The 14826-nt window shown below is 60.9% G+C and overlaps 2 protein-coding genes across 2 annotated transcripts; both read left to right on the top strand.

The window, feature by feature from the left end:
• Positions 1 to 2736: 2736 nt before the first annotated feature.
• Positions 2737 to 6259, top strand: LOC103225949 (mastin-like). The gene is made up of 5 exons (XM_007981179.3): positions 2737 to 2946; positions 3146 to 3326; positions 3548 to 3813; positions 5732 to 5895; positions 5988 to 6259. Exons 1-5 carry the CDS (start codon positions 2799 to 2801, stop codon positions 6150 to 6152), a joined length of 924 nt encoding a protein of 307 aa, XP_007979370.2. The 5' UTR covers positions 2737 to 2798; the 3' UTR covers positions 6153 to 6259.
• A 2459-nt stretch (positions 6260 to 8718) lies between these two features.
• On the top strand, positions 8719 to 12824 carry LOC103225938 (putative serine protease 29). The gene is made up of 6 exons (XM_037989598.2): positions 8719 to 8748; positions 10113 to 10173; positions 10338 to 10518; positions 10612 to 10877; positions 12299 to 12462; positions 12577 to 12824. The coding sequence occupies exons 1-6, from the start codon at positions 8719 to 8721 to the stop codon at positions 12730 to 12732; spliced, it is 858 nt and encodes a 285-aa protein (XP_037845526.2). The 3' UTR covers positions 12733 to 12824.
• Positions 12825 to 14826: the final 2002 nt, after the last annotated feature.

Raw genomic sequence — 14826 nt, 5'->3', positions numbered from 1 at the left:
CCACGTGGCAATTCAAAATCTGAAGGCTTGAGAGCTGATCTCCCTCCCGTGTCGTGGATAAATCTTGGAGACAGCTGGTGCTTCTGTCCAGAGTCAGCTCCCAGGGGCTCTCAGGCCATTTCCTCCCCAGCCCCACACGCCATCCCTGCCAGATGCAGCGGGAAGAGGTGGGTCGTGGAGGGGCACAGACAGCCCCCGGACCCCGGGCATGGGAGAAAGGGAGCCCCTTCCTCACTCCTGGAGGCCCCTCAGCTCAGACCCCTGCTCTGGTCTGAAGATTTGTGGTCCTGCAGATCCAGATGTTGAAGCCCTAACCCCTGGGGCGATGGGATCGGGAGGGGGTGCTTTGGAGGTAAACAGGGCGTTTGTGCCCTTAGAGAAGGAACCCCAGAGAGCTCACTCCTCCCTCCCAGCCTTGAGCACCCAGAGAGAAGGCACCGTTTATGAACCAGGAGGTGGGTCCTCCCCAGACCCCGGCCACGCCAGCTCTCTGACCGCGGACCTCCATCCTCCGGGGTCACTGGGAATGAATCCCTACTGTGAGTAAACCGCCAGGCTGTGGCCTGTTGCAGCCGCCGGCAGAGTCCCTCTGGGCACGGGTGACCCAGGCCTCCTCACAGGCCAGGCGAGGGGTCTCCAGGAGGTCTTTGCTGACACGAAGGCCTACGGCTGAGCCTGCGGCTGAGCCGGCTTCCCGAGGTGGGGGAGGGCACCAAGCAGGGGAAGGACCCGAAATTCTCCCGTCCACTCTGAGAGGGGAGCTGGGCACCACAGCCACAGGTCGAGAGAGCAGGGAGATCCAAAGAGGAGCCGGGCACCGCGGCCACAGGTGGAGAGAACAGGGAGATCTGTAGTGGCGGACGGAAGGTTCGTGGGGCCCGGGGGAGGGGTGACAGGGATAGGAAGCGACGGCCACCAGAAGGGTGTGGGCTTTTCAGGGCAATAAAAATGTCGTACAATTGGGAACGGCGACAGCCGCGTGCCTCCGAATGCGTGAAAATCGATGGAGTTGCACCCTGTAAATGGGTGAATTGTAGGTTTTTGTGAACTCAATCTCAATAACTGTTTAAAAAAAAAAAAAAAAGAAAACCCAGATAAACATAAAAAACTAAAAAGATGTCAGGAACAGTGTCTCACACCTGTCATCTCAGCACTCAGGGAGGCTGAGGCGGGCGGATCACCCGAAGTCGGGAGTTCAAGACCAGCCTGGCCAACATGGAAAAACCCCATCTCTACTAAAAATACAAAATTAGCTGGGTGCGGTGGCGGTCGCCTGTAGTCCCAGCTACTCAGGAGGCTGAGGCACCCGGGAGGCGGAGGTTGCAGTGAGCCGAGATCGCCACCACTGCACTCCAGCGTGGGCAACAAGAGCAAAACTCAGTCTCAAAAAAATAAAATAAGTCGTCTTCATTTCCCCAATTCTTTCACAACGGCAAAGCCGCAACATGAGCGCCTGAGGGGCCTCCTCGTCATACGGGCCCACACACGGCCCCAGCCTTCCAGGCACCCCGCCCTGCACGTCGGGCATCACCAGGGCCCTGTCCTCCCGAGGCAGGGTCTGCGACAGGACCACCCTGGGCGTGTGCGGTTATTGGAGTGCGGGGAGTCCCTCTGCGGGGTCTTGGCAGGGGTGGAGTCTCTCTCTTCAGGCGGTCACTGGTTTGGGTGGGGCCCAGCAGCAGCGGCACAGGGCTCACAGGTGGTGGCCAGGACACAGCGCCCACCGGTGTCCTCCACCCTGATCCCTCGCCTCCCAGGTTCTGTGCTGATTGGAGGCCTCTCCCAGGAACAGGGAACTCCTTCCAGTCATAGTGACAGTCTCTCTTTTTTTTTTTTTGAGACGGAACTTTGCTCTGTCACCAGATTGGAGTGCAGTGGTGTGATCTCAGCTCACTGCAACTTCCGTCCCCCAGGTTCAAGCGATTCTCCTGCCTCAGCCTCCCAAGCAGCTGGGATGACAGGCACGCACCACCACACCTGGCTAAATTTTGTATTTTTAGTAGAGACGAAGTTTCACTGTACTGGCCAGGCTGGTCTCAAACTCCTGTCCTCGGCTGATCCCCCGACCTCGGCCTCCCAAAGTGCTGGGATCACAGACGTGAGCCACTGCACCCAACCAACCGTCCCTTCTTGTTTCCTCTCTGGCTGGGGGAGGCCAAGGTGAAGCGTCCCCACCTCAGAGATCTCACCAGTCCTGGAGCTTCGGCTCTGGGGGCTGACTGCTGAGGAAGCCGGGGAGCCTTCTCCTCCAGGACCCATGGACTCCCGGTGCCTCGGAAAGAGGCAGGAAGAGGATGGGAGGCCCCGTCCCCTCCCAGTCCTGCCTGCAGACTCTCCCACCGAGGAGTCCTGTCTGCCCCTTGGCTGCCTCCGCTTCCCACTCAGTCCGCCCCGGAGCTCTCCCAGGTGGGTGGGAACTGGGGGCTCTGCGCCAGGCCCACTGGAGGAGGCAGCGGCCCATGCCCGGACCCCACCTCCCAGGGAGGGCGGTGACCGTGAACCCCTGGGCTGGAGCCCAGGCCAGGCCCTGGCTGTGCTGGGGCGGCTCCTGCGGGGAGAGGCCTTTCCTGAGCATTGGCGGCCTGGCCCAGCCCGAGCATCCCCATTCAGTGCCAAAGCCACCACCTCCACCGGGGGCCTTCCCCCGGGCCTGGTGCAGATCCCGGCTGACATGTTGATGGGCTGACTTCGGAGGAGGGAAGCCCCGCCCACAGGCGGCACAGGCCCCACCCACTATCTGTGCTGAGACGATAAAGGGGGCTCGGAGGCGCCCAGAGGCAGAGGGCAGAGAGACCACGATGGTGAGGCCCAGGTTCCTCTCGAGTCCACCCAGATCCAGGATCCAGCTTTGCTCACCCAGCCATGCCCTCCCCCTAACCCTGCAGATGCTGTGGCTGCTGTTCCTGACCCTGCCTGGCTTGGGGGGCTCCGTGCCTGTGTTCCCGGGTGAGTCCTTATCCAATGCTCCCACTGTCCTGGGAACCGCCCCGACCCCAGACCTGCGCTGGCTCTGGTGGGGCGGGTGCTGAGCACCCCCTGGAAGCCGCTGGCTCATCCTGGGCTCTGGGGAACTGTGTGTGGGAGGCCATGCTGGCCCCGGGCAGGGCACCTGGGCCTCTCACAGCCCCTCTCACCGTGTCCCCAGATCTCAGCCCAGGGACTGAGTGGGCGCACGTCGTAGGGGGCCACAGTGCCCCTCCCGGGAAGTGGCCGTGGCAGGTCAGCCTCAGGACCTTCAACAAGGAGCAGGACCAGTGGGGGCACAGCTGCGGGGGCTCCCTCATCCACCCCCAGTGGGTGCTGACCGCGGCCCACTGCGTGGCACTGTGAGTGGCTCACCCGAAGGCCTGTAGTGGGAGATGCGGGCGGGAGGAAGCTGAGGGGCCCCGCAGTGTGGCGTGGGGGTGTCCTGGGGCAGGAGGAGGCTCAGGTTCCCGGTGGTATTGAGCCTGTGGAACAGGAGGTCCCAGCTTTGAGCCCCTGAACGTTATTTCTGCTGCACTGGGGGCCGGGGACCCCGCCCTGAGAAGCAGCTGGTCTCTCCCAGGGCCGCATGGGAGCCACAGATATACAAGGTCCAAACTGGACAAGTGATGCTCTATCGCCATGACCAGCTGACGAAGGTGGCCCAGATCATCCTGCACCCCAAGTTCAACATGAGCCTGTTGGCCTGGGGAGGCGCAGACATCGCCCTGCTGAAGCTGGAGACCCCCGTGACGCTGTCCGAGCTCGTCCACCCGGTCTCGCTGGCCCCCGACTCACTAATGCTCCTCCCGGGGATGAAGTGCTGGGTGACTGGCTGGGGGACCCTCGGTAAGATCAGAGGAGGGGGCCGGGGAAGGACTGGGCAGAACTCAGGCAGGGTGCATGGGGACGGCAGGGGTGTGCCCAGGCCATAGGTGGGCTGCAGGACCTCTGACCATCTGCTCCCAGCCTCCCCACCAGGAGGCATCTTTAGCTCTTGTTTAAACTTTGGAGACAGACAGCTGGAGGAGCTGGACACCGTTTCTCGGTTTGCAATTGTCTTTTTTTTTTTTTTGAGGCGGAGTCTTGCTCTGTCCCCAAGACTGGAGTGCAGTGGCGCAGTCTCGGCTCACTGCAACCTCTGCCTCCCGGGTTCAAGCGATTCTCCTGCCTCAGCCTCCCAAGTAGCTGGGACCACAGGTGCGCACCACCACACCCGGCTAATTTTTTGTATTTTTAGTAGACACGGTGTTTTGCCATGTTGGCCAGGCTGGTCTCGAACTCCTGACCTCAGGTAATCCACCTGCCTTGGCCTCCCAACGTGCTGGGATGATAGACATGAGCCACTGTGCCTGGCCACGGTTTGCAGTTGTCAAAGCGAGTGACGCATCTGGATGGCAGGACTCCCAGGGGCTGGCCGAGGATTCGTACCCAGGGCCGTGGCCTTCAGCCCATGGCTCTCTGGCCTCGCTGCCCAGGCACGGTCTGTGTCTGTACTTTTCCAATGGAAGATCCTAGGTGGACAGTGGGCTCCTGTTTCACTTCCTGGCCCTGTGCTCTCGGGCTGCTCATCTCTAGATTCCGTACTTGTTCTGAGAACTCCCTTTGTCCACACACCCGGCGTTAAGGTGGGGAAACAGGCTGGGGAGGGGGAAGGGCATGTCCGGGATCACAGAGCCACGCTGTGCTTCTCAGAGAGGCTCCCCTCAGCCTTGGCGCCCGGGCCTGCTGTTGCCGACCTGGCCTGTGTCATTGGCTGCTCGTGGTTCCGACCCTGGTAACCGCAGGGGAATCGTGTGCTGGACTCGGTGGCCCCTCGGTCCTCCCTGAAGAGCCGGCGTTCTGAGCGTTTTCCTCTGGGACTTACGTAGGATGATGACAACTTCACGATGTGGTTTCTCTTCCCCAAAACCCTCTTTATGGCAGTTGTCAAAGACAGGCCACCGCACCTCGCTGCTCCCCAGAATCACAAGACCCCGCCACAGCCAGTGCCGGCTTAATCTCTCAACGCCATCTGGCAGCCAGGTGCACTGGTTCACACTCACAATCCCAGCGCTTTGGGAGGTCCAGACAGGAGGATAACTCGAGCTCAGGAGTTCCAGACCAGCCTGAGCAACATAGCAAGACCCTGTCTCAAAAAAAAAAAAAAAAAAAAAAAAAAAAAAAAAAAAAAATTAGCAGGGTGTAGTGGGAGCGCCTGTATTCCTAGTCAGTGGGGAGGCTGAGGTGGGAGGATCGCTTGAGCCCAGGTGGTCAAGGCTGCAGAAAGCTGTGATCACGCCACTGCACTCCAGCCTGGGCAAGAGCGAGACCCCGCCTCAAAAAAAAAAAAAAAAAAAAAAAAAAGGTCTGGGTTTGAGCCTCCCTTCCAGGAGGCCTTCCCGGCTGCAGGTGCCTCACCGGCTGTCTCCAGGTCCAGAATGTTGCAACTTTTCTTCTTGACTGGTAATAAAGTAGCGAGATCTTCCAAAAGCCAGAAGGCGCAGATCTCAGGGTGACTCACGGCTTCAGTGTGGCTGTTGCTTATTTTCTAGATGGCTTTTTCTCTTACTTGTTGGCGCTCTGGTCTTTAACTTTGGGAAAGTCATGTTCTATAGCACCGAAGCCCTGCGCTTCCCTCCCAGCTTCCGTTGGAGCTTCAGTGTGTTGTTTCTACTGAGCGGGAACATGAGCCCAAAAGAGGCTGCCAGGCCCAGGCTCCCTGGCACATGGATAGAGGGCCCGAGCCCCCCAGGACCAGCCATGCTCACCCAGTCCCTCCCCACAGCGCCGCTGCCCCCAGCCCCCCACCTGCAGGAGGCTGAGGTCCCCATCGTGAGGACCCGAGCTTGCGAGAGGATGTATCACAAAGGCCCCGTTGCCCACGGCCAGGGCACCGTCATCAAGGCTGACATGCTGTGTGCAGGGAGAAAGGGGCAGGGCTACTGCCAGGTGAGACCCCGGCCCCGCCCTCTGCCCTCAGCGTCGGCCGTGGGAGCTGCCTTGCTGTGGGGCCGTCCCCTGACTGTGTCCTCCCCATACAGGGCGATGCTGGGGGCCCCCTGGTCTGTTACTGGCTGGACACCTGGCTCCAGGTGGGCGTGCTGAGCTGGGGCGTGGCCTCCAGGCATGGGGACTACCCTGGTGTCTACACCCGGGTGATGACCTATTCCTCCTGGGTCCGCCAGCATGTCCCGCTGGAGCATTGAGGAGGCTTTGAGAGCTGGGGAGCCCACCTGGCCTCCCCGCTGGGCCTCCCCTCCGCTCCCTTTCCCGCCTCCAGGCCCTGTTCCTGTCCACCCCGCCTGGCCCTCGAAATACCCCGTCCTTCCCTGACCTGGGGGTGAGGACACAGCGGCAGGGGAGGCTCAGCAGCTGGTGTCCCGTGAATGTGGGGGAGGGGAGGACGCACCCAGGGACCTTGGCTCCTGCCTGGGTCTACCATGCTATTAAACTGTGTGAACAGCAGCCTCCGAGTCTCCGATTCTCTGATGCGTCCTGGGCCGTGGTGGGACTTCCTGGTACACATCCCCAGGTTCTGGAGGGCTCGTGGCCAACCTGGAGTGACCGCACCTTCGGGCCAGGCTGGGGGCCCACGGGAAGGGTGTGTGGTTCCTGCGCCATTCTGGGAGGGCTGTGCTTCCCAGAGGCGGTACCTGGGCTCCCTGAGCGGCTCAGCCTTCCCCACAGGTTCCCACAGCTCAGGGATGAGCTCCCTGTTCTCTCCCCAACACCCACCCCTGGCTGGGACAGCTGTTTGCTCCTTCCCCTCATTCCCCCAAATCTGTGACGTCAAACCCAGCCTCGCTGCACCCCAGTTCCGACATGGAGCCGCACTGCGGGGCCAGCAGCCTGAGCCTGCTGCCTCGGCCAGGCCTCCTCCTTGGACCTCCCGGAGTCTCGGGGTCAGCTGAGGACACAGACTCCCTGATCTGTGGGGTCTCTGCGGAGCTGGCTGCCCTGGAATTTGGGGGACCCCAGCTCTGCCCCTGAGCAGCTGCTCCCTCACCCCTCCTCTCCAGGCAGAGGAGCCGCTGTGGGTGTGGGTCCCCATGGTTGCCCTTAAGACCCCGAACAGGACACAGTGGCCCCGTCACAGCCACAGCCACAGCCACAGCCTGGGCACCACGAGGCCATGTGGTCCCAAAGCCCCTGCTGGTGAGCTGTGGCCACTCCCACTTATCTGGGACCAACACTGTCCATCCCCAACTCTGGGGGAGACGGGAGCACCCCACCACGTGGACTTCCTGGAGCCAAAGGGAGGCCCTGCCTCCGCCCTGCTGAGCCCCTCCTGCTTCCCGGGCCCCTCCGAAGCAGGGGATCCACACCCCTTCCCAGGATCTCCTCCACGATAGGGGCCTGAGGACAGCTTCCTCGGGGGTCTCTCTGCACCCCCTCCTAGCCCCACCAGGATTCCAGATTCTTCCCAGAGCCCAGGCTTCCTGGGACCCCGGGGGGCCTGCATGGGCCACAGGGCCCTTGACCCTGGGTGGACCTGAATGTCTCCAGACTGGGCATCAGATCGGGTTTCTGTTATCAGGGGTCTGCGGGGAAACGGCTGAGAAAGTTCAGTGAAGAAACGCCGGGAAAACACCGTGGCGCCTTCTCTCCAGCTCTGGGTGGTTCGCTGCCTCGTCAGCTCCCCCCGCCGGCCCCCAGGCTGGGGCAGGACGGCCTCGCCCTGAGATGGATGGGGCAGGGGGTGCCGAGAGTGGCTGCCTCCGCCCCCGGGCCTCAGCAAGAGGGTCCCCCTGGGTGCCTGACGCTCTCAGCCACCCTGCCGTGGCTGTGACCATCAGATGGGATCGTCTGTCCATCCGCCTGACAGGCAAGGGGCCGGGGGACATCTGACCTCCTCACCTCTGGCCGAGGAACTTCTGGCTTTTAGTGCCAACTGCCCACCCCAACTACACGCACCTCCAACTTGGGAAGCCCGAGGTGTGCTGCAGGGATGGGGGCCACACAGAGATTGGGGAGGGGCTTAAGACAGGAGAAAGGGATTTAGCAAGAAGTTGGGGAGCAGGTGGGGGTCCAGTCCACAGAGGGAGGGAGGGAAGAGTAGGGACCGTGGGGCCTCAAGGAGCCTGGGGGTCAGGCTCCCTACACTCTGGGCAGGATGTGAGCCCCCGAGGCCCCTTCATTAGCTCTGACTGGGGTCCCAGCACCCGCTGGAGGAGGGAGGGGCCTGGAGCCGCCAGGCCTTTCTCACGGTGCCTGTGACCTCTTGGTGGGGGGGTCCCAGAGGAGGAACAGCTTTCACCGAGTCTGGGGACAGATGGCCCGGGCTGCAGGATGTGGGGTACCCCGAGTCCTCCAACACTGGACAGCCGCATACCACTCTCCTCTCGGGTCCTCCCTCCCTCTTCCCTGTCTCTCTCCTCTCTATTCCTTCCCTCCCTGCCTTTCCGGTGGCCTCTGTGGTTGCTGGCCCTGGCTGTCCTCGAAGCCCCATACTCCTTGGGAGAACCACGGCTCTGGCGCCACCACACCTCCGAAGCTCTTGCTCGAGACCCATGGTGCAGCTGCGGCACGTCCAGGGCAGCATTTCTGCCCCTGGGCCCCTCCGGTCAGCACTGCAGGGGTCTCTCTCCTGTCTCTGGGGTATAGTGCTCTGCTGGTCCCAGCTCCTTGGGAGAGCTGAGTGGGAGGATTGCTTGAGCCCAGGAAGTGCAGGCTGCAGTGGGCTGGGTTCACGCCACTACACTCCAGCCTGGGCGACAGAGCCAGACCCTGACTCAATTGTGTCCCGAAGGCCTCTCCCCAACCACACCCACCATGGAGGTGTCTCCACATGCAGACCCCAGGGTGAGTCGGCTAGAGGACATCTGGCCAGAGTGGGCTTGGCCAGTTGCGTTGGGCACCGTCACAGTGGGCACCTTCCTTGGACAGTCTGCTGGGCCTGTGGCCCCTGTCCTGGGAGCGAGCCGCACCTCCACTCGGGGCCACCCCTCGCCTTCACGGGGTGCTGCAGCACATGAACTGCTGGCAACTGTCCTGGGGACCCCATGGTGGGAGGCAGAGCCTTGCCGCTACCTCGGGCTCCTTCCTGAGCTCGAGACCTGAGTTTTTTCCAAGGGCCTGGCCCTGTGAACCAGCCCCGTGATGCTGTGGCGTCCTCTTGGAGGAACAGGCAGACCAGAGGGCCCCAGCACTGCCCCAGCTGCACTCTGCCCTCACCCTCTCCTCCTACCCGGTCCTGCCAGCACAGGCTGCGGGGTGGGTGGAGACTTGGAGTGTGGGTGGGAGACAGAGAGGAGGAGAGGGTGAAGAGACGCCTCTTGGACCTGAGGCCACCACAGGGCCCCACCCTCCCGCTGCCCTCCTCCTGTGGCTTAGGATAAAGAGGCTCCGAGGGGCCAGGGAAGAGAGCTGCTGAGTCCCAGCATGGTAAGGGCGCCGTCTCCTCCCCGATGCCTGCAGGCGGTTCCTGGCCCCCAGGCCACACCCCACACCCTCTCCCCTGATCCCGGGTCTGAGCCCCCAGCCTGCACCCCACACCCTCCACCCCTGACCCCGAGTCTGAGCCCCCAGCCCACACCCCACACCCTCCACCCCTGACCCCGAATCTGAGTCCCCAGCCCACACCCGACACCCTACACCCTCCATCCCTGATCCCAGGTCTGAGCCCCCAGCCCACACCCCATGCCCTCTACCCTGATCCCAGGTCTGAGCCCCCAGCCCGTACCCCATACCCATTCCCCTGACCCCGGGTCTGAGTCCCCAGCCCACACCCCACGCCCTCCACCCCAATCCCGGGTCTGAGCCCCCAGCCTGCACCCCACGCCCTCCACCCCAATCCCGGGTCTGAGCCCCCAGCCTGCACCCCACGCCCTCCACCCCTGACCCCGAGTCTGAGCCCCCAGCCCACACCCCACGTCCACTCCCCTGATCCCGGGTCTGAGCCCCCAGCCCATACCCCACACCCTCCACCCCGATCCCAGGTCTGAGCCCCTAGCCCGTACCCCACACCCATTCCCCTGACCCTGGGTCTGAGTCCCCAGCCCACACCCCACGCCCTCCACCCCTGATCCCAGGTCTGACCCCCAGCCCCTGCACCCCACACCCTCCACCCCTGACCCCGGGTCTGAGTCCGCAGCCCCCAGCCCACACCCTCTCCCCTGACCCTGGGTCTGAGCCCCCAGCCCACACCCCACGCACTCACCCCGCAGATGCTGCTGGTGCTGTTCCTGGCCGTCTCCTCCCTGGGGAGCTGCAGCGCGGAGAGCCCAGGTGAGCCCCGACCCCACACAGCCCTCCCTTCCCAGGGGCTCTGCCACCCCTGTCCCCAGGATCCAGGGCACACATGCACAGACCGGCTTCTGCCCAAGGGCAGGTGTGGGGTGAGGCTTGGGTGGCAGAGGCTGGGTTCCCTGACCCCCTCCTGGTGCTCCCAGTGCCCGTTCCCGAGAATGACCTGGTGGGCATCGTGGGGGGCCACAACGCCCCCCAGGGGAAGTGGCCGTGGCAGGTCAGCCTGAGGATCTACAGCTACCACTGGGCCTCCTGGGTGCACATCTGCGGGGGCTCCCTCATCCACCCCCAGTGGGTGCTGACCGCCGCCCACTGCATTTACCGGTGAGTCCCGGGCCGGGGACCCCAGCGAGGGGAGGTGGGAGTGGGGCCGCCGCAGACCAGGCCCCCTGAGCAGCCCGGTCCGTCCTCCCCCAGGAGGGACACCGACCCGTCCACCTACCGGATCCACGCCGGGGACGTGTATCTGTACGGGGGCCGGGGTCTGCTGAACGTCAGCCGGATCATCGTCCACCCCAGCTACTCTGTCTTCTTCCTGGGGGCAGACATCGCCCTGCTGAAGCTGGCCACCAGTGTGAGGAAAACACACACTCTTGCACCGGTGGCCCTGCCGTCACAGTCTCTGGAGTTCACTGACAGTGACAACTGCTGGACCACAGGCTGGGGCTGTGTCAGCTTGTTCGGTGAGAACCAGAGGGACGCAGAACGGGCACACGTGGGGGTCCTGGGAGGCTCATGAAAGATTAGCTCTTGGTTTGCACATTCTGGGGTGTCTCTTGCTAGGGTTGGGGGGGCAGGGTTCAGGTGAGCTGCCCTAGGGATACAAGCTCATAAAACAGAGGGAGGAAAGAAAATGAGCCTTTGGGGTGGGTGGGAGGAGGCAGCGACCATGCTGTGCGTGTGTGTATAGAACACGTATTTTATGCATATTCTCATTGCAAGACATTTTCTTCATTTTGTGGAAAAGAAAATGGGTTCAAAGAGGGCACGAATTTAGCCATCTGTCCATCCCTCCACTGAAGGTTTCAGAGACCCTGAGGCTTTCTTCACTTCCTGCCTAGGGCCTCTGTTCTTTGAAAGGCAATACCTGGTGCTGTTCTAGAGCACATAGGTCCCATCTCCCTTCTCCAGAGTGCGCGCGTGGGTCCCGCCTCCCTTTGCTAGAGCGCGCGCGTGGGTCCCGCCTCCCTTTGCTAGAGCGCGCGCGTGGGTCCCGCCTCCCTTTGCTAGTGTGCGCGTGGGTCCCGCCTCCCTTTGCTAGAATATGTGTGTAGGGTCCCATCTCCCTCTTCTCCCGATTTAAGAGGTATTGGTGGATGGGGGTGGTAGGGTGGTCGGGGGTGGGAGTGGGCGCGGTGACTCACGTCTGTAATCTCAGCACTTTGGGAGGCCAAGGTAGGAGGATCACTTGAGCCTAGGAGTTCAAGACCAGCCTGGATAACACAGGGAGACCCCATCTCTACAAAGAATTAAGAAAACTATATATTGGCCGGGCGCAGTGTTTCACGCCTGTAATCCCAGCACTTTGGGAGGCCGAGGCAGGTGGATCACCTGAGGTCAGGAGTTTGAGACCAGCCTGAACAACATGGTGAAACCCTGACTCTACTAAAAGCACAAAAAGTAGCTAGGCATGGTCGTGGGCACCTGTAATCCCAGCTACTCAGGAGGCTGAGGCAGGAGAATCGCTTGAGCCTGGGAGGCAAAGATTGCCGTGAGCTGAGATTGCACCCCTGCACTCCAGCCTGGGTGACAGGGCGAGACTCCATCTTAAAAAAAAAAAAAAAAAAAATTAGCGGGGCATAGTGGTGCATGCCTGTGGTCCCAGCTACTTGGAAGGCTGAGGCTGGAGGATCGCTTGAGCGTTGCTGGAGCCTGGGAGGCGGAGGCTGCAAGGAGCTATGATTATGCCGCTGTACTCCATTCTGGCATTTCCATTCTGAGTTGTTGCAGCTTTAGAGGTTCTCCTCTTTGACTCCGCCTTAGACCGTGCAGGCTGAGCATCCGAGGTCCTGAGCTGAGGCTTGGGGCAGGGAGGGGTCCTGCCACGGTGCTGGCTGGGGGCCCCTCCTGAGCCGCTCCTGACACCCATGGTTGGTTTCCGCAGATATGCTGCCGCCTCCTTACCGCCTGCAGCAGGTGAAGGTCCCCACACTGAGCAACGCAGACTGTGAGCAGCAGATCCACGATGCTTTTCCTGATGCTGGAGACAGAAAGTTCATCCAGGACGACATGATCTGTGCCGGCCGCACGGGCCGCCGCACCTGGAAGGTGACACCTGGCGCCTCTCTCCTGCCATCTCTTTTCCTGTCTGCGGTTCTGAGGCTGGACCGGGATGCGCAGGGTCCTGGGTCTCTGGTCAAGCTGGGCCTTCCTTCTCCACAGGGTGACTCTGGCGGCCCCCTGGTCTGCAAGAAGAAAGGTACCTGGCTCCAGGCAGGAGTGGTGAGCTGGGGATTTTACAGTAATCGGCCCAGCATTGGCGTCTACACACGAGTCCAGACCTATGTGCCCTGGATCCTGCAGCAAATGCGCCTCTAAGCCCCAGGCCCCTCCCAGCTCCCTAAAATCCAGCTCATTCCTCGTCTTGGTCACTCCGCTCCCTGCTTCTTCCAGCACCCACCTTCTCTGCTCCTCCATCCCACGTGGTCCTCACTTCCCTCCGCCTTTTCAGACCTGCACCTTCCTCCCTCACACTGGGAGGAGGAGGCATGGAAGGTGCTTTGAATGGGAGTGAGGTTAGGGATGAAAGTCCTGGAGCCAGTTTGCAGTGTCGTCTCATTAAACGGTTAGCAAAGCAAACCAGAAAGTGGCCAGTGTGTTCCTGAGTGTGGGTGTGGCTAGCCGGGCGGGGACTGGAGCTTCCTGATGCGGGTGCATCTGCTCTGGACGGTTGCGCTGTAGAAATGGCTGCTCCAAGCCAGGCATTCATTGGTGGTGGGGGGAAATGATGGATGGGTGGCAAGAGCAGGGGAAATATTCTCAGTGATGACTCTTCTCTTGGGGCCCAGCTCCCAGCCCAGTCCTCCACTAAAAGTACAGGTCAGCCTCATCACCAAATTTCATCCATCTACCATCTATCTACCCACTAAATCCACCTACTCATCCAACCATGAATTCATCCATTCATCCATCCACCCACCCACCCACTAATCCATCCATCCATCCATCCATCCATCCATCCATCCATCCATCCACCCACCCACCCATCTACCTATTGATCTATCCATTCACCCATCCACCCACCCATCTACTAATCCATCCATCTGTCCATCCATCCACTCATTCATCCACGTATCTATTGATCTATCCATCCACCCATCCACCCATCCATACCCACCAATCCACTAATCCATCCATCTGTCCATCCATCCACTCATTCATCCATGTATCTATTGATCTATCCATCCGCCCATCCACCCACCATCCACTAATCCATCCATCCATCCATCCATCCATCCATCCACCCACCCACCCACCCACCCATCTACCTATTGATCTATCCATTCACCCAACCACCCACCCATCTACTAATCCATCCATCTGTCCATCCATCCACTCATTCATCCACGTATCTATTGATCTATCCATCCACCCATCCACCCATCCATACCCACCAATCCACTAATCCATCCATCTGTCCATCCATCTACTCATTCATCCATGTATCTATTGATCTATCCATCCACCCATCCATCCACCCATCCACTAATTAATCCATCCATCCATCCACCCACCCACCCATCTACCTATTGATCTATCCATTCACCCAACCACCTACCCATCTACTAATCCATCCATCTGTCCATCCATCCACTCATTCATCCATGTATCTATTGATCTATCCATCCACCCATCCACCCATCCATACCCACCAATCCATCCATCCATCCATCCATCCATCCATCCATCCATCCATCCGTCCACCTATCTATTGATCTATCCATCCAGCCATCCACCCACCCATCTACTAATCCATCCATCCATCCATCCATCCATCCATCCATCCATCCATCCATCCACTCATCCATCCACCTATCTATTTATCTATCCATCCACCCATCCACCCACTAATCTATCCACTTGTCCATCTGTCCATCTGTCCGTCCACCCACCCATCTAATGCACCCCTCCCTCCCTCTCTCCCCCCTCCCTTTTTCTAGGTCCATGCCATTATTGCAGGGATTTGGGGTGCCTGGTCTGGGGCAGATTCCCTTCCCTCAGATAAGCAGCAGATAAAGCAAAGTCCACCCCTACAACCTCCCCCCGTCCCCACCCAGGGTTGCTCATCCCAGACCCTGCTGTGGCCCCAGGGCTGCCTTGCTGCTTCCTGGGATGCCCCGCTGATCCCTTGGGTTCTTTTATTGGAGGGGGGGTGCTTCTGTAAGTTCCTTCTCAGTCCCCTCCCATTCGAGATCTTCTGAACCCCTGGGCAACTCCTCCACCGCTGAGAGAAATAACTGGGACCTGCAGCCCTGCCCAGCCCTGTCCAGTGCCCACCTGCAGCCCTGCCCAGGCCAGCCCAGTGCCCACGGCATCTCCAGGGTGCCACAGGGGAGGCTTCTGGGGAAACCCAAGCAAGGTTGACATCCGTAGTTGCCGGGCCACTGTTTGCCCAGGGGCATTGGAGCATTT

Source organism: Chlorocebus sabaeus, chromosome 5 (assembly GCF_047675955.1).
Source record: "Chlorocebus sabaeus isolate Y175 chromosome 5, mChlSab1.0.hap1, whole genome shotgun sequence".
Lineage (NCBI taxonomy): Eukaryota > Metazoa > Chordata > Mammalia > Primates > Cercopithecidae > Chlorocebus > Chlorocebus sabaeus.
The sequence above is the reverse complement of the archived record's forward strand: the minus strand, read 5'-3'. Positions and strand labels throughout refer to the sequence as shown.

Coding starts and splice junctions, on each gene's coding strand:
- LOC103225949 (XM_007981179.3), top strand. CDS start 2,799: ATGGTGAGGCCCAGGTTCCTCTCGAGTCCACCCAGATCCAGGATCCAG. Junction 2,947..3,145: donor CTCCGTGCCTGTGTTCCCGG/GTGAGTCCTTAT, acceptor CCGTGTCCCCAG/ATCTCAGCCCAGGGACTGAG. Junction 3,327..3,547: donor GCGGCCCACTGCGTGGCACT/GTGAGTGGCTCA, acceptor GGTCTCTCCCAG/GGCCGCATGGGAGCCACAGA.
- LOC103225938 (XM_037989598.2), top strand. CDS start 8,719: ATGGAGGTGTCTCCACATGCAGACCCCAGG. Junction 10,878..12,298: donor GGGCTGTGTCAGCTTGTTCG/GTGAGAACCAGA, acceptor TGGTTTCCGCAG/ATATGCTGCCGCCTCCTTAC. Junction 12,463..12,576: donor CGGGCCGCCGCACCTGGAAG/GTGACACCTGGC, acceptor CCTTCTCCACAG/GGTGACTCTGGCGGCCCCCT.